The sequence below is a fragment of the Dermacentor silvarum genome, chromosome 9 (assembly GCF_013339745.2).
Source record: "Dermacentor silvarum isolate Dsil-2018 chromosome 9, BIME_Dsil_1.4, whole genome shotgun sequence".
Classification (NCBI taxonomy): domain Eukaryota; kingdom Metazoa; phylum Arthropoda; class Arachnida; order Ixodida; family Ixodidae; genus Dermacentor; species Dermacentor silvarum.
The window spans coordinates 150,122,327-150,146,490 of NC_051162.1; the positions used below are offsets into that span (position 1 = coordinate 150,122,327).

At 50.7% G+C, this 24,164-nt stretch overlaps 1 protein-coding gene across 2 annotated transcripts in view; it reads left to right on the forward strand.

The window, feature by feature from the left end:
- The first annotated feature begins 650 nt into the window (after positions 1 to 650).
- Positions 651 to 24,164, forward strand: part of LOC125939996 (male-specific histamine-binding salivary protein-like) — a 62,635-nt gene continuing 39,121 nt past the window's right edge. Inside the window, exons 1-2 of one of the 2 annotated variants that reach the window (XM_049655638.1) lie at positions 651 to 790; positions 6,802 to 6,974. In XM_049655638.1, coding sequence (XP_049511595.1) covers positions 668 to 790; positions 6,802 to 6,974 — 296 coding nt within the window. In that variant the 5' untranslated portion in view covers positions 651 to 667. The remainder of the gene's footprint in view (positions 791 to 6,801; positions 6,975 to 24,164) is intronic. The other variant, XM_049655637.1, reaches the window with a different exon arrangement.

The window sequence follows — 24,164 nt, forward strand, 5'->3', positions numbered from 1 at the left end:
AACTACGTAATAGCAACAGTACTGCACATGAACTGCAGTAATACTCGAGTACCTTAGAAGTATTCAGCCGGAGAAGAGCCGAAGGCGCGCAACACTTTCTGCTTGTTAGCTGTCAGCATTCAACTATTTAAGCTGAATGTTAAGGAACGCGATAGCCTTGCCGCATTGGAGACGATGAAGTTAAGGGCACTGCGAATGGGCGAGTGAGGAAGATGTTCGGAAGGATAGGTAAGCGAGCTTGCGACTTTTTCATGGCAGTCAATAATTGAAACCATGGTCACGGGAATGCAAAGGGCACCGAGATAATGTCAGACGCGCTCGTTTGTGCATTTGTACACTTTGTGCAGCGCCATGTAGTTTCTGTAAAAAAATGATGAAAGATAGCACTTGAGTGACGCAGCTTTTAGAATGTAAAAGAGAATTAGCATTTAACACTTGTTCTCGAATGTCACTCACCGAGCTACGAATGTTGTTTTTTCCGCTGCCGGGTGAAAATAGCAATGACGTTATTTCTGTAAAGGCCAACTCACGCTTCCACATAGGTGCGTGGACAGCACAACTTCGTATTTTATGTTTTGCTGTTCATTGTGCATATAGCAGCAGGTATAAATTGCTATCGTAAAATCATTTTCCCAGAACTATACGGCGAAGGCAGGTTACAGGCAGGATGCATTATTTCGTCTTGCTGTTTTTGTTTCACACCGCGTTTTCTGCCAGCGACAGGGATGAATCCAATTGTCCCATCTGGGCTAACCAACAAATGCTTCAGAAGTACCAAGACGTCTGGACGGTACGTTATGTTGATTATTTTGCGCTTTCATTAAAATACGTGTGCGCGTGCTCGACTCCAAGAGTTAAGCGACGTAAACCCTTCAAGGCTCAGACATTACAATTGCAATTTGCTTTCTGTAACAAGAGTGAACGCTCGCGGGTGCATAATGTTAGTTTTGTTCTCATATATCAACTCAATCTCCGTGGGTAAAAGAGAGACAGAACGCTACGGCTGGTGTTTATTTCTGAGGTTCAAAAAGTCGCAGTTTCGCCTGAAAGGCGAAGCCTCGATTGCGATAGCAAACTAGTGGACAGCTATACGAAATAAGGATACTAGTTTTATCGGCCGTATATAGTTTTAAACATAGGCATACCAACTAAATTAACAAGCATGCTATATCGCGCTCAGAAGCAAACATGAACGCATCTCACTCGATGACCGCTGAGAGTCGCTGTCAAAACGCTGTACTGAGTAGGCGCGGCAGTAGCAGCGAGCGCATTGACCTTCGTCCCGCCGCTCGCATCAACGCGAACTAAGCCGCCGAAACAGAGCCCAGGCAGGAAGGACTCTGCCCCCGCCGTAGATGGCTTTCAAGATACAGCCGCCCGGGTGGAAGCGCGCGGCGTATATAGTACGTGGCCTCCCCGCTCCCTACCCCGATGCAAATGCACGTATGGGCGCACGAGAGCCTGTGTATATATTGGGACGCACAGGGTCACTCATTGCCAAAGCTATGGCTATCTGTTCTGCAACATCGATGGAGATATGACGGAAAGAAGCCGCGTTGATGAGTGTACCGTTCGTATCAACTACAGCCGAAACAAAGTTGCTCGTCTGTCCATATTGGGCCGCATCTACGAATGCTGCCAAGCTTGGGCTATCTGCGACTGTCTTTAAAACAGCCTGGGCGCGAGCCTTGCGTCGCCCAATGTTATACTGTGGGTGAACATTCCTAGGAAAAGGACTAACAGCGAATGACGCCCGGATTGTTTCCGAGAGTGATTCTTCATGGTCGGTAATTAAGCTCGGAGCTAAGTTGACTGAGTCTAGTAAACGTCTGCTGGCTTTGGATGTAGATAGCCTGACAATTTGTGCTGTTCTTTGGGCCTCTATCACCTCCGAAACGGTATTATGCATGCCCAGCTGCATAAGCTTCTCCGTACTAGTGGTGACTGGTAATACCAGTACTCTTTTAATGCTATTGCGCATGCGCGTGTCTATTTTGTTCCTTTATGTCTTAATCCAATTTAGGGCAGATGCCACTTAAATAATGTGACTCATCAGGAACGCATGATATATCCTGAGATATATCCTCTCCGAGTCCCCCTTTTCGATTCAAGACTCTAGAGATGAGCCGTAGCTTACTCTCCGTTTTGTAGGTGATGTGGGCAATTGTCTTTGCATTACAGCCTCTGGCGTCCAGTAATAGGCCCAATATCCTGATCGAGTTGACTCGAGGAATAGCCTGACCATCCTTCGTGTGTAAGGCAATAGGTATCTGTTCCATCGGAACCAAACCCCTAACGCCCTGTCTTGCCGGCCTGTACATCAATAACTCAGACTTGGTAGATTTGGTTAAGTCGTAGTTTACCATCTTATGGTGGATTTTACTGTGAGAAATTCAATTTTTGTTCACTAACACCTTGCGCCACGGGGAGGGCCTGCGCGGTCGGCGTGGTTCGGGATGATTTTCTCCGCCATGGACACCGGCGCTTACGCCGACGCCGACACCGAATTTTCTGCGACACGGGGCCCTTAACGCTGTCGCGTTAAAATGAGTTTAGCGTACTTCGAGAGGTGGTTATGTGTGACACTACAAATCGGCACGTTGTAGTTACGGTGACGAACACAGTAGCGAACTTGTGAACCACGAAACTTTTTATTGGGCGAACCTGTGCTCACTAAAGCGAGTGACACTTGAAGCAAAACGATAGCGGCGAGCTCAGTCGGCGCTCGTCGAAATCGGATCTGCGGATCAGAGGCGTTGGCTCTTTATACATGGCTCAATAAATGCTCCAGCGTAATCGTTGGTGCTCACGTAAGTTCTAGAATGTACACCAGTATTCCCGTCGGGCACAGAATTTGATTAGACGAGGCTCGGCGACAACATAGACAACAGATAGAACCATCGATAACATGTGAGAATTTTCCGATACAAAAAAGCGTCTTGCGCCGAGTGATAACCTTTAACATTCGTTAGCCGGGGAAATACGGTCACCGGATAAAGATAAACAAGTATGCGCGTCAGTATGTTGCACCGTGTGTGACGGGTTGTGCTCCTCTTACCACCGTGCCTTTTTGCCACTTAGCCAACCGGTACTTTGAGTTCCACTACCTCAAGAAGCAGTTCAGAACAGCGTGCAACCTCTGCGACCAGGGCGAAACATCTCAAACGACAGCGTCTGCTCCTTCGACCGGCGGCGCAGCGTCGCAAAACGCTAGCTCCCTCAAGGCAACAATGCTATAACTCTCCCCTTACCAGTGTGTCACCACCACTGTACCACCACATGGTGGTATCGTAAAGTGCGGCCAACCCCGGGGAAGTCCCTAGATTTTGATATTTTAGGCCTTGTACAGGACATTCTTTTCCAAATCTAGGAAAAATTTTTGCTATGATGTGAAGGAAACAAACAAACAAACGCAGAAGTATGATAAACCACTACTGCGAGACTGCGATGACCGATACGTGGAACTGCTCACATGGGTTTGGTTTCGGTCAGCGCAAATTACCTTCAAATTGCGATGTATCACTTGTGGTCGTACTGCGGCGCAGTGAATGGCTCTCGCCAAGTCAACGACAAGGTGTGGATGTAATGGGCTTCTTAGGGGACCGCAGCTGTGCTGCTGATTTTGTAGGTGTCATCCGAGGCCAGTTTACTTACAGCTCTATTGAGGTTTCATGTCATCTTGGCATTTTGCTGTTGTCCCAATTTGTTTTGCTTGTTGAGCGAAATATAAACGCGCCGGCGTCATCTTCTGTAAATATAGCTTCAAGCCGGAGGCTGTGGTGTTAGCACGAAGAACTCTGTTTACCATAATGTGCACTGCGACATCAGTATACCGGTCGGGAGCAGCGACTTCATTATTTAGGTATATAAAAGCGAGCATGGATATGTGTGGAAAATACAACTTTGCTGTCTATTTGCATAACAGGAGCTTATTTTTAGAAAACCACATTGATAAACTCAACAATTTTATCTTATAAAAAATGTCAGCCCTTCCACTGGGGTGGAGATGGAAGACCAGCGAAGCTGTACTATATGGGGGGAATTATGTATTTGCAATTATGACTATTGAGATATGATCGTGTATTCGGCTATTTGAACTATTAAAGAATGAGAATGACATATGATCCTGTGGTTTTCATGTATTTAGTGACGACAGGGACCATGGCCTTATGGTCGCTACGGTACACCGCCATAGGGTGTACGGCAAAGGTTGGCACTTTCTTCATAAACGCGTCACCAACGCCGCGCACGTTCGGTGCGAACGCGGGCAAAACGCCACCGCCATCGACAACAGTTGTGCACGTTGTTTGTGTGACCCCACACAACCGCTGTGAAAACGCTGGCTACGTGACAGAACGGCTCAACGCCGTTGTGGACACTGTTAGGAGAGACGCGGGCGAGAGCCCAAAGAGGGTCGGCGGCACAGGACGGCAGGGATGCGCGCATGCGCCGCAGTGGAAGAGCGGGCACGCACGCGCACAGTCAAGAGTGCCTCGATGCCCTCCTGGCCCACCATTCCCCTTCCACTGGGAAGTCGCGTTTGCTCTCCGCCGTGCGTTCGCTCCCCGTGGAAGCGCGCGTCCCTCGCCCTCGCGCATACAGCCTACGGCCAATGAGAATTTTTTTCTATTGCCGGACGCGACCATCGAAGAGTGAGCCCTTAACAGCTTCGCTGTAAAAATGTAGGTGAAATGTAGAGAATGTTATTACCCGACCAGCGGGAAAACGAGCTTTGGAGGTTGGAAGCGCTGGTACTGTACCACCATGCAATAGTTATTATTGTGTTACACTGCACTATCGTCGGGATCGGATCATGAAACGATTAGACAGTCACAGTAATTGCGATCAGTTCCCGAACAATGCTAAATGCATTAAGAAGCATCAAACTTCGTAAAAGTTACTTTGTTGCTGAACGGGAGTGGGATTTGTATTGAACGGCAGTAGGATAGGAAATAAGAAAAAAAAACATACACATCGAATGCACATGTTGAAATCTATGGCAAGCGAAGCTGTCGTGAGGTGGTTAATGAAACGCTATAAATCGGTTCGTTTTATACCTGCGTATTTGTCGCAAAAAAATTAAGAAAAATCACGCGCCATTCCAATGCTGGGAAGGTGGATTACCAAGCGAAGCAGTTTAGCACACGGCATAGCGGTGACACAGAATTTAGGTCAAAGGTATGAGCAAATTTCATTTCTCTTGAGCGTCGACGGCGGTCATCCCGAAGAAAGACACGCACACACACACTTTTATTTTCACAGGTGGCCTTGATCGGCGGCGTATACATTCGCGTGGAATACTACCGCCACCTCGGGGAGCCGGAGAAAACTAGGCACGCGCGACGGGACCGCCACGCCGGGAGAGCGGAAAGAAACAGGCACGCAAGCGCTTGGAAAGGACACAAAGAGATGGCGGTGTGAGCGTACACATTGCCGACGCGGGGTGCACAGCGGCAAATCTTTGAGAAACCCTTGTTACCTACCTGAAAGTCTTACGATCTTGGTAATTGTGCCTACTGATAACTAATCTACTGAAAATGCATGTCCAAGTGATGATACGTATAAGCTTTTGCACAGAATGAAGCGATTTTGCATCAAATTCGGGAGCTGAATTTTTGCACACGCAGATCTGTTGACGGACACTAAAAATGCATAGCACCCCAACCATAAACAGCTTCGCTGGAAAAAAACAACACTGGCGTCCGCCTGTGCTGTCGCATACCTACACTGCGCAATGTGACACACCTGATAAAGGCTTGTGTTTATTAATTAAATCTTATTCATTTTGAATGTACTGGACATTTCTAGACTGGTGCACCCCTTTGGGTATGTGCCAGGGAGGGAGCGAGGTTTGCGTCCCGCTGTCAGACGCACTCCATTGTTCTTAAAGCGAAGCTTTGATATGGTTAGGCGAAATCGCTTGTCCACAGAAAACTATCATCATCTGAATAGGGTCGAGCATCATTCCAGCGTAGAATTTCACTTCTGTCATCGTAACGGGGAGGGCGCATTTACGTGGTATGCGCCATTGCTTAAGGGGTATGAGCCATTCATTGTCTTATACCTAACGTACAGATTTCATTTTGAGGCAATTTAATTTCGAAGAATCGCAACTGGGAATGGGGCGGGCGAATGCTGCTAACCATGCCGCCGAGCAAACTCGAGACATCGAACGCAAACGACAACGGCGGACTGCGAGCATACCATCAGTGACGTCGTTCTCTCCGTCACAGCCGAACATGCGTGTAACCTCACAATTGAGAAATACTTTAACGAACCCTCTGGATTAACCCAGTGATAAACACCGGGGCCGCACGTTTCAGCTTCGCTGGTTGATCATCTTCACGGAGTGGAAGCGCTGACGAATTTTTTACGTGAGTGGGAGTATACTCGGCGAGAACCTTAAAAGGGACCTACGGACCGAACCCAGCGTAAACCATGGAATGGTAGGCCAAGAAAGCTCCACTTTAAAAGAACATGCCTTGCTACCAAATAAATGCAAACCAGATATGACAGACTTCATCTAAGTTGCCCAAAATCTCAGCAAAGGGAAAAAGTCAGCTAGTGTAAACCAACAATTAGCTTCGGAGAACTTCTACGTTTCGTGGATCGCATTGAACTATGTGCACGTAACCTAAATGGCAGATTCTTAAATATTACACGCAGTAGCGAAAGTACCCAACTATAGACAATCTGTTTAAAAGACACTACTTCTATAACAGAAGGACAGGTTATCTATGCAGTATATTGTGAAAACATTTGTCCACTAACCCACACATATTATGTCGAATTCGCTTTCAGACCCTCAATCAATCCAGCTCAACGAGATATTTTCTCATGAGGTCTACGTACCAGAACAACACAGTGTGGGGCGAAGACTTCAAGTGTGTCAATGCTAAAGCTGTTAAAGTATATCAGCAAAACAAGACAGTGGAATACAAAGTTGTGTTCAAGAATAATAGTGGAAATGTTACGTAAGTACAAAAGCTATGGTGTTAGTTCATCAAATAGCGAAATGCTCAGCTCTAATTCACTTTCACCCGAGCAGAAAACGTGGGCCACTGTGTATGTGCCCAAATATAAAGCTTGCTGCTCGCTGTTGTTCGGCCTAGTCGACAACTTGGGCCACTGGCGCCATATTCTCGGACGATCACTTTCGGGAATACTTCGGCGAGATTTCGCGTGACCAGCAGAGTACTATGCAGAAACCTATGTAAAACACGGCCAATAAATTTACGTACTTATAAAGTTATAGTCCTGCTTGCAGGAACCCGTATTCAATCCACTGTGCCTGGGTATGTGGCTGTCTGTACTACATCCTGTAAATGTGCAAGGTGTGAACTGTGAACTTCTGTCTTCCTTCTCCTCTTTCAATCCCTTCTCCCCCTTCCCCAGTGCAGGGTAGCCTACCGGGCTCAGCCTGGTTAACCTCCCTGCCTTTCCGTTATGACTTTTTCTCTCTCTCTCTCTGTACTACATCCTCAAACTTGCACAAATATAACGTTATTATGAGGACCCGTTGTGGTGGCTTAGTGGCTATGGCAATGCGCTGCTAAGAACGAGGTAGCGCGTTGAATTCCCAGCCGCGGCATCCGCATTTGATGAGGGGAAAATGCAAAAACGCTCGCTTAGCGTGCATTGGGTGCACGTTAACGAACGCCAGCTAATTAAAATTAATCCGCCGCCTCCCACTACAGCATGCCTCGTAATCACATCGGAATTCCGGCCCGTAAATCTTAGAACATAACTTTGAACTATTATGAGGCCGCCACTCATATTTATGCCCTTTACCGACGTAGCACCACCACGTTTGCCGACTAAGACGTCATTTGCATTGGGGCATGTATAGATGCAGCCAATTATTGCAGAAACACATTTGCAGAATAAATCCCGAATAAATCGAGACAAAAGTTCCTGTCAGAATTACCTGGCAAGCGCTTTCAATGCTTTGTTACACAATGCTTAAATACGTCGTCGAACGAAGATTCGCGAATAAACAGCATTTAAGTTGCTTGAAGTCATATTTGTTTTGATTCTTTTGGTAGTGTTTGTATGTTTATTATTTCGTTTTGTATGTGTGTTATTGATTAGTTTTTGGCTGATTCAATATTGTAACCTTCATTCTCGGCTCAGCCATGACTCCTTCAGGGTTTTTTGAGGCACCTTTCAGGCAACCATTGCCTGCTTTACAATAGGTCTTTAAATAGGAAGCTGCAGTCTCATTGTGAACTCCGATCATTTTCAGATATGACTATACCGAGGCAGTCGGAGTGGCGAAAACATATGGTTACACGAAACCAAACGCTCTTCAGTACACTCTGCCGGGTAAGTGCACAGTTACGCAGTTCGTGTTAAGCTCCAATGTAATAATGCTTACCTTTCTAAAGATTCATATTATGCAAAGAACATTATTTATAATGAAATAGTTTTGCTCACAAAAGTGCGTTATATTAAAAAAATTTAATTATGGGGGTTTTACGTGCCAAAACCACGATCTGATTATGAGGCACGCCGTAGTGGGGGACTCCGGAAATATGGGCCACCTGGGGTTCTTTAACGTGCACCTAAATCTATGTACACGAGTGTTTTCGCATTTCACCCCCATCGAAATGCTGCCGCCGTGGCGGGGATTCGATCGCGCGACCTCGTGCTCAGCAGCCCAAGCGTTATATTTCCGAAGTTGAGTGTCGGATGAGTGTCAACGGATCTACAGCGATGGTGCGTTTGAAAGTATACGAGGGAAATATAATCTCTGTATTTTTGTATATTGCGGTTCCTCTGAAAGTTCACGTGCTCCACGGATGTGGTGGTAGTATTTAGAAAAGCTGTTATTTTTCGCAAACGCCCGAGAAAAATGCAAAATGCGGTAACAATTACCGAGCTGCTTAGCAAACTTACCTGATTTCATTGTAATGTATAGATTACAATTTTGCCGCTACGTTTAACGTATTAAATAGGAAGCATTTGTTGCATTGTGAGACCCAAGGTTAAACGCGAGGCTACTCAAGGTCGCATACTCTGTCGCTGATGCGCGCGCACTCACTGAAGGCCAGCACAGACCTTTTGACACACACTGAGTGCTTCAAGCCGGTGCCTAAGAGTTCCATTGAAGAGCGGTGCATACCCATGCCCGCATCTATGGTGAGTCATTTCGCGGGAAAAACGGTTCGTTGAGAGCGGCACATGTGTAGTACACAATGCCACATAATTACTGCATCAAGTTGTCCGATGGCTGGTTGCGAACTTTGTTCCCCCAGCACAGCAGCCCGATTCCAACCGTTCGACCAGGCTACACAGTGACCCCGGAGGAGGAGGAGGAGGAGGAGGAGGAGGAGGAGGAGGAGGAAAAACATTTATTAAGAGAAAAAAAAAAACAAGCAGGCGTCTTCCTGCTTGTGTTGGGAGGTGCCCTCAGTCCAGGGCTCCTGCGGCTCTTGCGGTCTGCCGGGCCCGCCGCACCAGTTGTTGCGGGTCACGAGGGTCCGAGCTAGTCAGCACGGCCTCCCACTGCTCGGGTGTGGGTTTGGGTATATGCGGGGCTACCTGTATATTGGGGCATGCCCATGTGATGTGATATAGGGAAGCGTAGTCGTTACAAAGGGGGCATATGTACGAGTACAGTGCAGGGTGTATTGAGTGTAATCTGCTTAAATGGGGGTATGTGTTGGTTTGTAATTGTCGCCATGCTACTGCGTCTTCGCGTGAGAGGCTCTTGTGCGGGGGTGGGTATTGTCGTCTGTTCAATCTGTGGTGTTCTAATATGGCGTGGTATTGAAAAGGTACAGGCTCCATAGATGCGGCCGTATCCCCCTCTTGTGGCGCCCGGGTGGCATGAGCTCGGGATACAGCGTGCGCACGCTGATTTCCACGGAGGGACTCGTGTCCTGGAGTCCATACTACTTCAACGTCGGGTAATTGAGAGGCTTGTTTGAGGAGTCGGGCGGCGATGGAACATATTATTACGCTAAAGCTACGAAAAGGACGGAAGAAGAGAAGAACGAAGTGCACTTGTCTTGGTAGCGGCTCGGTGTCGGCGCGGCCCCTTTTCATCAATTCATCTGTTAAATAAACACACCCCATCGTAACATTTTTGGTGGACGGTGCTGGGTAGAACAAAGCGTCCCCGAGCAACGACGACAAACCGCCTGCAGGAGCGCAATCCGTGGAGCTTCGCCGAAGTCGCCGAATTGCCGGTCTGCCACCAGAGATGGCTTCCGACGGTGACAACCCGCCGCCTTCTTCCAGCTCCCAATGGCAGCCCTACATCGAACCACGAACATTCGCCGGAAAAGCCGGGGAAGACGTGGACGGATGGCTCAGCTTTTACCAACGCGCAAGTAGGTTCAATGGCTGGAATGCCACCGCCCAGCTTAACAACGTTGCCTTCTTCCTCGAGGGAACCGCGTCAGTGTGGTTTGAAAACCACGAAGAAAGCATGACGACGTGGGAACGGTTCGTAGATGAAATCAAGAGGTGCTTCGGAGATCCGGCAGCTAAAAAGAAGCGTGCAGAACAAACCCTAATGCAGCGAGCCCAAGTTCCCGGCGAAACATGCACGACGTACATCGAGGAAGTCCTGAAATTGTGCAAGGCCCTGGACCCTCAGATGACAGAAGAGGACAAAGTTGGTCATCTTCTAAAAGAGATTGCCGAGGACGTGTACCAGTTCCTCATCGGAAAAGACAGTATCGACTCCGTCAGTGACGTCATTCGGCACTGCCGCACGTTTGAAGCCTTGAGAGCTCGGCGTATCACACCGAAGTTCGGCCGCCTGGCGAACGTAACTAACGTCGCCAGTGTTGACGTGGTCCCAGCTTCATCCGACCTTCCGTCAGTTATTCGGCAAGTGGTGCGCGAGGAGCTTGACCGACGTGAGGCGGCTTCCCTCTCGACTGCGCAGGTTCGAGAGCCATTTGCTCACTGCGACTTCGGTGAGACGTCCATCACCGCCGTCTCCACAGATGCCAACAACTTCGCTCCTCGTTCAAGAGCGTCAAATCCTACTATGAACGCGCATCCAAGTTATCAGTTCCACGGCGGTTACTCACCTAGAGCACCTGCAGTTCCTCAAGAGTGGGATGGCCGTGCCAGTTATCCAGCGAATGACAATTTCAGTGCGTCCCGTGAGCGTCCCATCTGCTTCCAATGCGGTATTCGCGGACATGTCGCCAGATTTTGTCCACATCGCCGTCGCACGTCACCACCGTTGTATGAGCGACCACGCACTTTTTATCGACGCAGCAATCGCCACGGTGACGGGACACGCTGGCCTTCTGACTCCGATGGCAGGACAAACCACCAGGCGAATTACCGCAGTGACTCACCAGCTTCTGTGCGGAGCTTGACGCCTCCGCCTTCACGCCAGCGCAGGTCTCCATCTCCGCGACGACGTCTGACGTCACTGCCGCCGGGAAACTAGGCGGCGCGACCAATGGAGGTGAGGTCGCCAGTCATCATCAGCTACACGCCCCTATGCCTCCGCCCGTCACCATGTGTCATAACAAGATTCGTGTTTTAGTGGACAATGTTGCTACGTTGGCCTTAGTGGACACAGGAGCGAGTGTCTCCGTTATCAGCCTGGATTTCAAAACCCAACTAGGCCGTAAAGTGACGTTTCTCTGGGATAACGCTAATGCATTTCGTGCTGTGAGTGGAGAGTTGCTCCGACCTATTGGAGTGTGCACCGCGAACGTTTATTTCTCTGATAACGTGTATCAAGCCGAATTTGCAGTTCTTGCTCAATCCACTCACAACGTAATTCTTGGCCTCGATTTCCTACAACAGTGCGGTGCCACTGTTGACCGCGGTACTGGCGAGATTTTCCTCTCTCCTCTTGCCGACCAACCTGCTCCCTGTTCATGCACTCTCGCCGTCATTGAAGATGCTGTCTTACCGGCACGTTCCTAATCCAGAGTTCGAGTTGCTGCTTGCGGTGTCGACGCCAATACATTTGATGCAATTGTTGAGCCTGTGCCTTCGATGGTTGTGAAGAAAAGTGTGCTCGTACCTCGATGCGTCCTCTCTGTGGCCTGCGGAACAACTACATTGTGGGTGTCAAATTTAGCCTCCCAGTCAGTTGTGCTACCCAAGGGTATGCGACTTGCCTCTTTTGAAGAGGATACCAGCCTCCACATAGGCGCTTCAATTGATGACACGTCACACGAATCCCTAGAGCACGGGGCTGGCCCCGTTGTCCCTGAAGACTCGTTGCCTTTTCTAAAAATGATAAACAAGTCACTGTCTTCAGAGAAGCGTCAAGCCCTGGTCAGCGTCCTTAGCAAACATGCGTCATTATTTGATTTTGAGCGAGCAGAACGCTAGCAAAGTACGCGTTCCAGCTGCGCGGGCTCGCCACTGGATCGACACGGGTTCCGCGCATCCCATAAGGCAGAAGAAGCCTTACCGCGTGTCCGCGTCAGAGCGCAAGATCATCGCTGAACAGGTCGACGACATGCTAGCCAAGGGCATCATCCAAGAATCCTCTAGCCCATGGGCTGCGCCGGTCATCCTCGTGAAAAAGAAAAATGGGTCCTGGAGGTTTTGTGTCGACTACCGGCGTCTCAGTGACGAAAAAGGATGTGTATCCGCTTCCCCGCATCGATGACGTTGTCGATTGCCTTCATTCCGCGTCCTACTTTTCATCTGTGGACCTCCAATCAGGCTACTGGCAGATACCCATGCATTCAGCTGACAAAGAGAAAACCGCTTTTGTGACCCCAGACAGCTTGTTTTAATTCAACGTTATGCCGTTTGGTTTGTGCAACGCACCTGCAACATTTAAAAGATTTATGGACACGGTACTGCGCGGCCTGAAATGGGAGATTTGTTTGTGTTATCTTGATGACGTCGTCATTTTTGGCCGCACTTTTGCAGAGCACAACGATCGACTGGACATTGTTTTGACGTGCCTTGAACAAGCTGCACTTACACTCAATTCAAAGAAATGTCACTTTGGCCAACGAGAGGCGCTAGTACTTGGACATCTAGTGGACAAGCACGGGGTGCGACCAGACCCACAGAAGGTCGCTGCAGTTAGCGGCTTCAAACAACCGCAGTCACAGCGCGAACTGAGGAGCTTCTTGGGTCTTTGCTCGTACTTTCGACGTTTTGTGCCCACCTTTGCCGATACTGCCTACCCCGCGACTTCATTGCTGCGCAAGGATAACCCTTTCATCTGGACAGCAGATTGCGATTCCTCATTTCGTCAACTGAAGTTCCTGCTCTCTTCCGGACCCATAATTCGTCATTTTGACCCCTCTGCCACAACAGAATTGCACACCGACGCGAGTGGAATTGGCCTCGGCGCCGTCCTCGTGCAGCGTTTTGGTGACGCCGAGCATGCCATTGCATACGCCAGCCGTTCGTTGAGCAAGGCCGAACAAAATTACACCGTCACTGAGCAAGAGTGTCTCGCCGTCGTCTTTGCAGTCCAGAAGTTCCGGCCATATCTCTACGGGCGCCGCTTCACGATCGTTACTGACCACCATTCACTATGTTGGTTAGTTGGTCTCCGCGACCCGTCTGGCCGCCTTGCTCGATGGGCGCTACGTTTACAGGAATTTGACTTTGCAGTCCGTTATAAGAGTGGCCGACATCATGCGGACGCCGATTGTCTTTCGAGGCTCCCTCTACAAACAAGTGAATGTGACGCCGACAATTTCGATGAGTTTCTGGCCGCCATCGACGACATTCTTTTCCCCGACCTGGCCACCTTCCGGCAAGAGCAGCGTGACGACCGCAGCCTGGATGCCCTCTTCGCCTCAGCTGCTCAGCCAACAGGTCACAATGGCTTTGTCATCCAAGATGGCCTGCTCTACAAGAAGAATTATGCGGCTGATGGTGCCCGTCTCCTCTTAGTGGTCCCTAAAAAATTTAGAACCCACGTGCTCCGTGCTATGCACGACGACTCGACCGCAGGGCACCTGGGTTTCACCAGAACATGCCACCGCATTCAGGGCCGATTCTACTGGACCAGTATGCGACGAGATATAGAAAAGTATGTGGCCAGTTGTAACAAGTGCCAGCAATTCAAGCACACTAATACTGCTCCGGTCGGACTCCTTCACCCTGTAGCGCCACCATCATCTCCTTTCGAAATGGTTGGAGTGGACCTTCTCGGCCCATTCCTGCGCTCAACAAACGACAACCGTTGGATTATAGTCTGCGTCGACCATCTGACGCGTTATGCTGAAACCGCAGCGATGCCAACGGCCACGGCTCTTGATGTTTCGAGCTTCCTACTGTCCTCTGTTATACTCCGTCATGGACCACCTCGTGTTATTGTGAGCGATCGCGGTCGGCAGTTCGTGGCCGACGTAGTCGAAGAGCTGTTGCGTCTCTGTGCTTGCCAGTTTCGCCACGCGACCCCGTATCACCCACAGACAAATGGTCTCGTCGAGCGCACTAACAGAACTTTGACCAACATGCTTTCGATGTACGTGGATTCCAGGCACAAAAATTGGGATGACATCTTGCCTTTTATGACATACGCCTACAACACCGCAAAGCATGAAACTACAGGCTACAGCCCTTTCTATCTTCTTTATGTTCCATCACCCCGCAGCTTCCTTGACACAATTCTACCTTTTACTCCTCATACGGACTCTTCTATTGCCCAGACTCTCTGCCGCGCTGAGGAAGCACGCCGCATAGCTCAGCTCCGTACGTTGGCGTCCCAAGACCACTCCAAGATCCGCTACGATTCACGACATAAGAATGTGTCATACGACAAAGGGGACTTTGTATGGCTTTGGACACCACTTCGCAAGCGCGGCCGGTGCCAGAAGTTTCTGGCCCGTTACACCGGGCCTTTCGTCATCACCGATCGTCTAAGTGATGTGACGTACTCGATTGCTCGTCTCGTGTTCAATGGCTACCGGTCTAAGAAGACGCAGCTTGTTCACGTCGCTCGCCTGAAACGCTGTCATCCACGTGTCTCCGAGTGGACGTAACAGTTACTCGCCCAGCGGGCTTCGTCTGAGAAGGAAGGAGTGTTACGCTAAAGCTACGAAAAGGACGGAAGAAGAGGAGAACGAAGTGCACTTGTCTTGGTAGCGGCTCGGTGTCGGCGCGGCCCCTTTTCACCAATTCATCTCCTGAATAAACAGACCCCATCGTAACAATATTCTGCCTCTGGCATAGCTACGACAAGCTGCTTGAGAGTCGGTAATAATTGTAGCGTGTTCTTTTATTTGACTAGAGGCGATGGCTAAGGCGATGGCTGTCTCCTCCACTTCGAGGGTGTTGGCAGTGCGGACCGTCATCGAGACCACATCTTGAAGGTTATGATCGACAACACAGACTGCCATGGCTTCTTTTCGGGGGTACTGCGCGACATCTGTGTATAGTATGTTGGGGAGGTTACCGTATCTTGTTTGAAGAGTCTTTGCGCGAGCTTTGCGACGACCGGCATGATGTTCCGGGTGCATGCTTCTGGGGATGGCGGCGACCTTGATATGCTCCCGGATGTTGGGGGCCAGATAGATTGATTTTTCGTGGCCTCGGCCCTGTGTTGGGTAGCCTAGGCGCGCTAGGAGCTTCTTGCCTGTTGGTGTGAGGGCTAGGCGTTCTCGTTGGCTTGTGAGGTGGGCGTCTATGATTTCTCTTACTGTGTTATGGACTCCGAGGGCTTCGAGCTTGAGTGTGGCTGTTCCCGGTGGTAGGCCGAGCGCTTGCTTCTATGCTTTCCGGAGAAGTATGTCTATTTGATCTTTCTCCTTGGGAGTGAGGGGAAGGTACGGGGCAGCGTAGGCGATGCGGCTGATTATCAGGGCCTGGACGAGCTGGGTCACGTCGTCTTCTTTCAGGCCGTGTTGTTTGTTTGGTGGCGATGCGGCTGATCATTCGCATGACTTGGAAAGTGGTATGCTTGAGACGTTGGATGGTGTAGGCGCCTCCGCCGTCCTGTTGTATGTGGAGGCCGAGGATGCGGACGCGATTAACTGTGGGTATTTCTTTGCCGTCGAGGGTGAGTGCAATGTGGGGTATTTCATTGAGTTTTCTACGGGATTTCTGTCGAACGACTAATATTTCCGACTTCTCGGGGGAGCATCGGAGACCGCTGCTTCTTGCATAATGCTGGACGACGTGAGTCCCTTGTTGGAGTGCGTCTTGTTTTTCTCCTTCAGAACCAGTGGTGGTCCAGATAGTGATATCATATTGCGTGCCTGATTCCTGGTATTGCATTGAGTTTATCAGGTAGCTTCATCATGGCAATGTTGAAAAGGGTGGGTGATAGAACGGCACCCTTGGGGTTCCTTTGTTGTGAGTAGGTAACGTCGGGGTTCTGAGTGAGCCAATGCCTAGTGTGGCCATGCGGTTGGTTAGAAAGGCGCGTACGTAGTTGTAAGTTGGTAAGACTTAGGTAAGACTTAGGTTTGTAAGGATGACACTGTGAGCCACATTGTCGAAAGCACATTTAAGGTCTAGTGCTAAGATCACTCCGGTGTTGTGTGGTGAAATGTGTTCAAGGACTTGTTCCTTCAGTTGAAGGAGAACGTCATGGCTAGAAAGGTGGGGCCGGAATCCGAACATCGTTTCGGGCAGCAAGTCACTGGATTCTAGGTAAGGTTGAAGTCGGTTCAGAATGACGTGCTCCAGAAGCTTACCTAGGCATGAAGTCAGTTATATTGGTCTGAGATTTTCTAAGCTGGAGGGTTTGCCTGGCTTTGGAATGAGGGTGATGTCCGCGTGCTTCCAATCCGCTGGTAGCGCACCCGCCTCCCAATGATGATTAAATAGGTCAGCAAGAGATTGAATGGTGCCGTCATCCAGATTGCGCAGGAGCTTGTTATTTATTTTGTCCTTGCCTGGGGTGGTGTTTCGTGTGAGTGCATGGATTGCTTGTTGCACCTCAGAGATGGTGATCGGCTTGTCCAGGTCGTGGTTGTCGCCTCCGCTGTACGTGGGAGGTTGTCCCTGTGTGGGTTTGAAATCTCCTATGTACCGCACCCTCAACTCTTCCAGGATGTCATCGTCAGAACCCGGATGGTTGTGGAGGAGACGTTGAATTGTTTGCTGGCTGACTGCTTTGCTTTGCGTGGGGTCAAGAAGATGGCGTAGTAGCGACCATGTTTCGGCCGCACTAACAGTGCCCTGCAACTTGTTGCATAGTTGTCGCCAGTTTTGACGTGTGAGCTCCCCAGCATAAAATTCTGCGGTTGCCGTGAGTTTCGCTATACGTAGTCTCAGTTTCCGGTAATGTTTCTGGCGCTTCCATCTCCTAACAAGGCCTCGACGGGCCTCCCACAAGTGAAGAAGGTGCGGGTCTACTGCCGTAATATCTGTGGTGTGATGTGTTTTGAATGTCTGTCTACGTCTTGCTAGAGCTCTCGTACCCACTGTTCGAGATCCGCAATAGCCCTCGAGGAGTCATCCGCTCGCTCTTTGCGAAAAGCTGTCCAATGTGTGAGTGTTATCTTTTTTATCGGGCGGCGTGCATGTGTAACGTACAATGTGGTGGCAAGTATGCAGTAATCACTGCCCAGGGTTTCCCCCGTGTTGTGCCAGGTGGCTTGTTGTATCCCTTTAGTGAGGGTGAGGTCAGGGCACGTATCTCTGGAGACGCTGTTTTCTAGACGTGTGGAGTATGCGGGATCTGTGAGGATGGTGAGACAGTGCTGCTGTATCATATACTGGAGTGCAGTGCCTTTTGATGTGGCTGTCGTGTAGCCCCATGCCTGGTGAGCCGCGTTGAAGTCGCCTACTATAAGGAGGCTGTTGGTTTTGGCTATGGTAATCGATTTGGTGATCAAGTAGTCGAACTTGGCCTGCTTCTGCTTGGGTGAGCTGTAGATGTTCAGTATGAAAAGGCTCTTTCGGCCTCTTTGGAGGGGTAGGATCTCAATTAGGTTGTGGTCGACGTTATTGCCGTCTACTGTGTGTTGTATTGTAGTGAGGGTTTTAGCTGTAAGTGTGGCCACGCGGCTTTCAGGCGTGGTAGTATGTGTGTTGTAACCGGTTTGAGTAGGGTGTGTGCCTCTTTCCTGCAGTGCGATTACGCTCGGTGCCGTGTTGGCGTTAATTATGTACTGTCTCAATGATCCGTGCTTGCGTTTGTAGCTGTGACAATTCCATTGCCAAATTAAGAGTTGGTTTTCGTTGCTGTGGTTGGTTTTTCTATTCATCTTGGCTTACGGGTGGATTGGCAGGGTGTCCCTGCTCTACTTCCTGTTGTGCCATTGTTTTACCTTCTTACGTTGCTGATATTTTGCGAGCCGTGTTTCTTCGATTGCATTTGCAAGTTGCTGGATACATTGTTGCATGGCTAGCATCTGCTGTTGCAGTGCATCGACTTTCTCCTCGACTTGCGCGATTGCTGTCTGTTTTGCTGATTCCGCGAGAAGCATGGGTTGAGAACTCTCCGAAGATGATAGTGATGAGGGTGTAATTATTGGTACGGACTCCTGACTGGCGGTACGACTGGCGTATAATTCTGCAATGTGCGTGCGAAGTTTATTGTTTTCTTCGTGGATGTGTTTGTTCTCCTCTCTGATAGCCTTTAGCTCAGCTAGAATTTGCTGTTGAATATCAGTATTGTCTTTGGAAGAAGAAATGTGTGGGGTGGGTGCTGGGTGTAGATGTGGTGAGAGGGTGTTGCTTTGCGGGGCTGTGTGAGAGGGGAATAGCTGTTCTGACCAGCTCACCGTTTGTGATCCCGGCGCAGCAGGTCCGCTGGGCTTCCGGGTCGCTCCCTGTTGGTTCCGCGAACACGAGCAAGACCTGGAACCGGAACGCTTCCGTCACTGGCCTGGGCATGACCGAGACCTCGATCGTGAGTGGTCATGGCGGCTGGTCCTTTGTGATGCTAGGGATGTCTTCTTCAGTCGATCAGGGCACTCTTTGGAAGCCGTAGTATGGGACCCCTGGCATAGGGCGCACCGGGGGTGGCAGGGGTGGTCCTGAGTGGGGTTCCGTGTACCACACTGGGGCACACGTTGACTTCTGGCGTTGGGCATACATCGGTCCGGTGGCCTACTTGGTGGCAGATGCGGCAGACATGTGTCGTTGGTCTGTATGGTTTGCAGCGTACTTCACCGCTGTAATATCGCACGTAGAAGGGTACAGTCTTGCCAGTGAATGTGATCACTGCCGCGGAGGTCTGTCCAAACATCCGAGCGTGTAAGATTTCTCTACCAGGTGCATATAGTCCGTTGAGGAGGATTTCTGTGGGAGTTCCTGCGGGGATGCCGTGAATAACCCCTTTAGCGGAGCTGTCGGGTGCCGCTACGTATGCCGTGACCGCAAATTCTCGACCACCCAGATGAATTGTATTGATGTGACGGATGCTCATAGCTAGCTCTTCGTTTGGTGTGCTAGCAATAGCGATGTTTTGTACTGGGTCAATTCTTACTGTGAGGGTTCGTACGTGCTCAGTGGTGGGGTGCTGACATGCTATCTTGATGCCTTCAGCAACCTGCGGCGTGGTCCATGTGGCAAGGTTTAGTCCCTCTGGAGGGCGGATGATGACCTTGAGGTCGTTTCGGGGCAGCGGTGGGAGTCGGGCTACTCGGGAGACCGATGGGTGTCGGGGTTGAAGAGGGGGATTGGTGGGAGTTGAATGTTTTTTTCCGACCGTACTTAACAGTGAGCCAGTCTCCGCCGTCAGCTTCATCAGGAAGTGGGATTTGTGTGTGCTTGTGATGTGCAGCTTCTTGTTTGAAGGCAGGTCTCTGGGGCAGGGCCTCAGAGGACCGAATAAGGACCAAGCCGTTGGTTTCAAAGAGCAGAATGAGACATTTAATATACACGTTATGAAGTGAAGAGCAGAAGAAATTAATAGAAAGGAAGGCACAAGAAAAATCCAAGTTAGACACCATACAGAGCTAGGGCTTGGCGTAGATGATAGCGCGCGTAGCAGTTCGATGTGGAAGGGTGGTGGTAAGGCGGCAAAGAAGGGCGTTCGTCTCACCAACTGGATGACGGGCTGGTCGACGACTGGGTAGAGCGCCCGATCGCATCGGCTCCGGCTCGCGGAGGGGACACGGGCAGCTGGCGTCACGTGAAAAGCGAGGCGGCGTTCCCGCCAGGCAGCTGGGCGCAAACTCGGGCCCGTAGCCCGACAGCTCGATCGCTGCTTATAGACGCGGGAGCCCGCCGGTCTCAAGCAGCAGTGTGTGACCGAGTGGAGTGGCGATGCCCAGGAAGGCGGGTGGCTCGGCAGCACGGGGAGACGGCGGCGGCGTTCTGGCCGGGCAGCTGGTTGTGGAACTCGGGCCCGTAGCCCGACAGCTCTCGTTCAGCCCACGGGCGCAGACGCTAGCCGGCCTCGGGCAGCAGTTCCCGAACGGATGGAGTAGCGGCGCCCAAGAATGGGTTGGCAGGAGGCCCTGGCCGGGTGAAGTCCTGGTGGCTCGGGTCCGGAACCCGACGGCCGTCTTCAACCCCCGATCCGGTGGCCGACCTTCTCCTGGTGCCACTTCTGGAACTCTTCTCGTCTGCCAGCGTGCCTCGTTTTAGGGGCGAAGCTCCTTATGGCGGCACCCGTTCCGTCCCCGTCGTAGTAGTAGTAGTAGTGTGTAACCAGTCTGAGAAAAATGAGAAAAAAATTCCGAAGTTGTGTCCGTAGCGCGGAATCGAACCAGGGACCCCTCGCTTCCGAGCGCGCGGCGTTAGCCCACTACGCCACGAAGCTTTTTTTTTCTTTATTGCCACATTGAACAGCACAATTACACAAAAAAAATTGTCGCAGTTTCACCTGAAAGGCGAAGCATCAATTGCGATAGCAAATTGGTAGAGAGCTATACGGAGTAATGATATTAGCTTTATCAGCTGTATGAACTTGGACATGCAGCAGCACCGGCAACACGCAGAACTGTTGTCGACGCCGTCGGTGTTTTGCCCGCGTTCGCTCAAAATGCGCGCGGCGTTGGTGACTGTGGCCGGAGCCTCTGATATAAATAGGTACTTGGTGCCGCAGCTAAACGTTCCCTCCCTTCCCTCCCCCTCCCCCCCCACGGCCTTTCGTGCGTCAGAAGAAGGCGCGTTTGCTCTACATATATGATGATTGTAAAGGAGGAAAGAGACGCCTACTTCTGCAGCCCTTAAGGGCGCACGGCACAGAACGCGCGTTTGTTCTCCGCCGTGCGTTCACTCCCCGTGAAAGCGCGCGTCCCTCGCGCCCTTCCACTCGCACATACAGCGTTCGGCGGCGCGCGGCGACGATTTCATCTCCATTGACGTCATACGGAACCTCACGGCGACGGCGACGGCGACGGCGACGGCAGAAATCTGCTTTGGAGTGTCCATATAATTGCTATCGCAATAAAACATACATTAGAGGGAACAGACTCCTGGAACTGGCTTCGCGCTAATCACTACGCCACGAAGCGGACACGGACAAACGCACCACGATGGCTATAAATACCCAACATTAACGAAAGGCCGCGTTTCTAGCGCGTTTCTAACGCGTTTGTGCTAGCGCGTTACGGCCCCTGTAAGAAGCTGGTGTAAGACACTGTGGCCTCTCCACCTTACCTTCAACGCGTTTCGAACGCGCTGCCCAAAGCGGTGGCAAGTCAAGTCGAGGAGCGTTTATGAATACGGGGGGGGGGGGGGGGGTATACTCTCTCAGCAGTCATGTGATGGCGTCGGCAAACGCGGTGCACGTTCCGGCATGTGTAAATGGCTGCGTAAGACGCTGTGGCCGCTCCCCCTTACTAGAGAGTACTGCACGTCTCTAACGCGTTTGTGCTAGCGTCCCCTTAAGCGGGAGATCCGATGATTCCCTCCGGAGCTTCGCCCACTCATCATCATTCACCTCGTGGATCTGCTGTCATTTTTACTTCCCTCTGGTCCGTTTGTTGCTTTCGGATTGGTTATCTTCGAACTGCGTGGGCATCGGTCATTGGCCCCCGTGAGCGCCGTGGTTCTTTCCAATTGGATCTTCGTTTGTTTTTTTTTCTTTGTGCTGCGGTGCCTCGTGCTTTGACGCTCTTTGTCATCGTCGTCATCTTGCGCTCATCATGCTCACGTTCACACGCGCACAATTCACTGAACTTTGTTTTAGCGCACTACCACACACCACAATAGGCCCCTTTTTGGAAACGTTTTAACAGAAAACTGCCGCTTAGTGCGCGCCAAGTCCAGCACTATACCAGTTCGACAGTTCACTGGTCGCACCAAGCAGCACAAACGCACAAGCGAGTTCAATGAAGCACTCTAAAGTTCACTTTGGGTCCACCGCTTAACCGTGACCAAGTCCAAACACATAACACTTTTAAGTTTCAAAGAAAGTTCACAGGGCATGCAACACGTAAGACAGTCATGATTTCTCATAGCATAGGCCCAAAAAAAGTACAATACATTTAAGAAGTTCTATTCGATCTAGGGTCAAAGATATTGAGAGGGCAACCGGCTATTCATCAGCTACCTCAGATATCCCGTCCCAGATGAGACGAACCGCGCGTTTCTTTTGCGTTTGGGACGACCGCCCTGGAACCACCCTGTTTCGTCTTGGCAAGTGCGTCCCTGTGATACCCTGATTTACCTGACTGAGCGGCTTCATTCGTTCGAAAGTCACAGACTGGGAGATCCTGGCATGAAACGAAATGTGTGCTGCATACGTGCACTGAGACACATATCTCGCAAAGACCACTTCAGCCATGCTGACGTGTCGCTTTAACTGGTCGCACAAGCATTCATACAGCATCCCTGCTGAAATGCTTTCTGCTTCAGCCGACACCAGAGAAGACCGATCCGCCCCGTCACCATTCACTGATGAATCCTTAGACGATGCACCGTCGTTACACTCTCCCAGATAAGCTTCCGACATTTCGCTAGCGCGCCCTCGGTAAGAAATAAACCATGATTTGTCGAACGTCCCTGCTCTAGGAGCGGCTATGCTTACCCTTTCTCGAGGTAAGCTGCCTGAATGGTCCTCAAACTTCGTGAGGCCACTTGTCACCGCTCAGGGCGGTACACAGGAAGGATGTGCGAGCGTCGCATTGCCCACCTCATCCTCCTCGAGATCACTGCCTATGCGCCCTGTTGCCCAGTGCGTCGGGCTTTTTGGAGGTACTTTTGCCTTTTTATGTGACGTGCTGTTGCTAGCACGGGTGGGCATGCGTGCCTCGATCTCATTTATGGCTGCCTGCTCCTTCTCTAAATCTTCTATGGTTTCACTGCGGTCCATCTTAGGACCGATACTACCCTTTTTGCAGCCCGACAGACTTTCATTCTCACATTCTCGCTGCGCGTCTAGATCTAACGAAAGACCGCGACGGCGTTCGAGGCAGCCACTGGAGAGAGATTTCAAAACGTCGTGTCTGGAGCGCGTGTCAAACGCTCGCTGGATCGAGCTTGCATGCGACTCCAGCTCGCGAATTTCTCTCAGTGCTCGTGCCCTTTCCGCCTCTGCTACCATGATACGAAGCTGCAGCACACGTTGTTCGTGTTCGATTTGCTGCTTTCTTGCCTCTCGTTCTGCAGCTCTTTCCTCTCGCGCTCGCGCCTGGTGTTCGTTGTACCACGCCTTTAACTCCGCCCCTTCAAGCCCCATGCGTTCCGCTAAAGCCAATAACTCTCGTGGGCTAGCCATGGTGCTACGCTTTTAAACTAACAACAACAAAAAAAAAAAAAAAAAACAAACAAACGGCTTCGTCTTGTCCAGCGTACGCCAATTTGTGATGTGCAGGTTCTTGTTTGAGAGCAGGTCTCTGAGGCAGGGCTTCAGAGGACCGAATCAAAGGACGAAGCCGTTGGTTTCAAAGAGCAGAATGAGATATTTAATATACACGTTATGAAGTGAAAAGCAGAAGAAATTAATAGAAAAGAAGGCACAAGAAAAATCCAAGTTAGACACCACACAGAGCTAGGGCTTGGCGTAGATGATAGCGCGCGTAACAGTTCGATGTGGAAGGGTGGTGGTAAGGCGGCAAAGAAGGGCGTTCGTCTCACCAACTGGTTGACGGGCGGGTCGACGACTGGGTAGAGCGCCTGATCGCATCGGCTCCGGCTCGCGGAGTAGACACGGGCAGCTGGCGGCACGTGAAGAGCGAGGCGGCGTTCTCGCCAGGCAGCTGGGTGCAAACTCCGGCCCGTAGCCCGACAGCTCGATCGCTGCTTATAGACGCGGGAGCTCGCTGGTCTCAAGCAGCAGTCTGTGACTGAGTGGAGTGGCGATGCCCAGGAAGGCGGGTGGCTCGGCAGCACGGGGAGACGGCGGC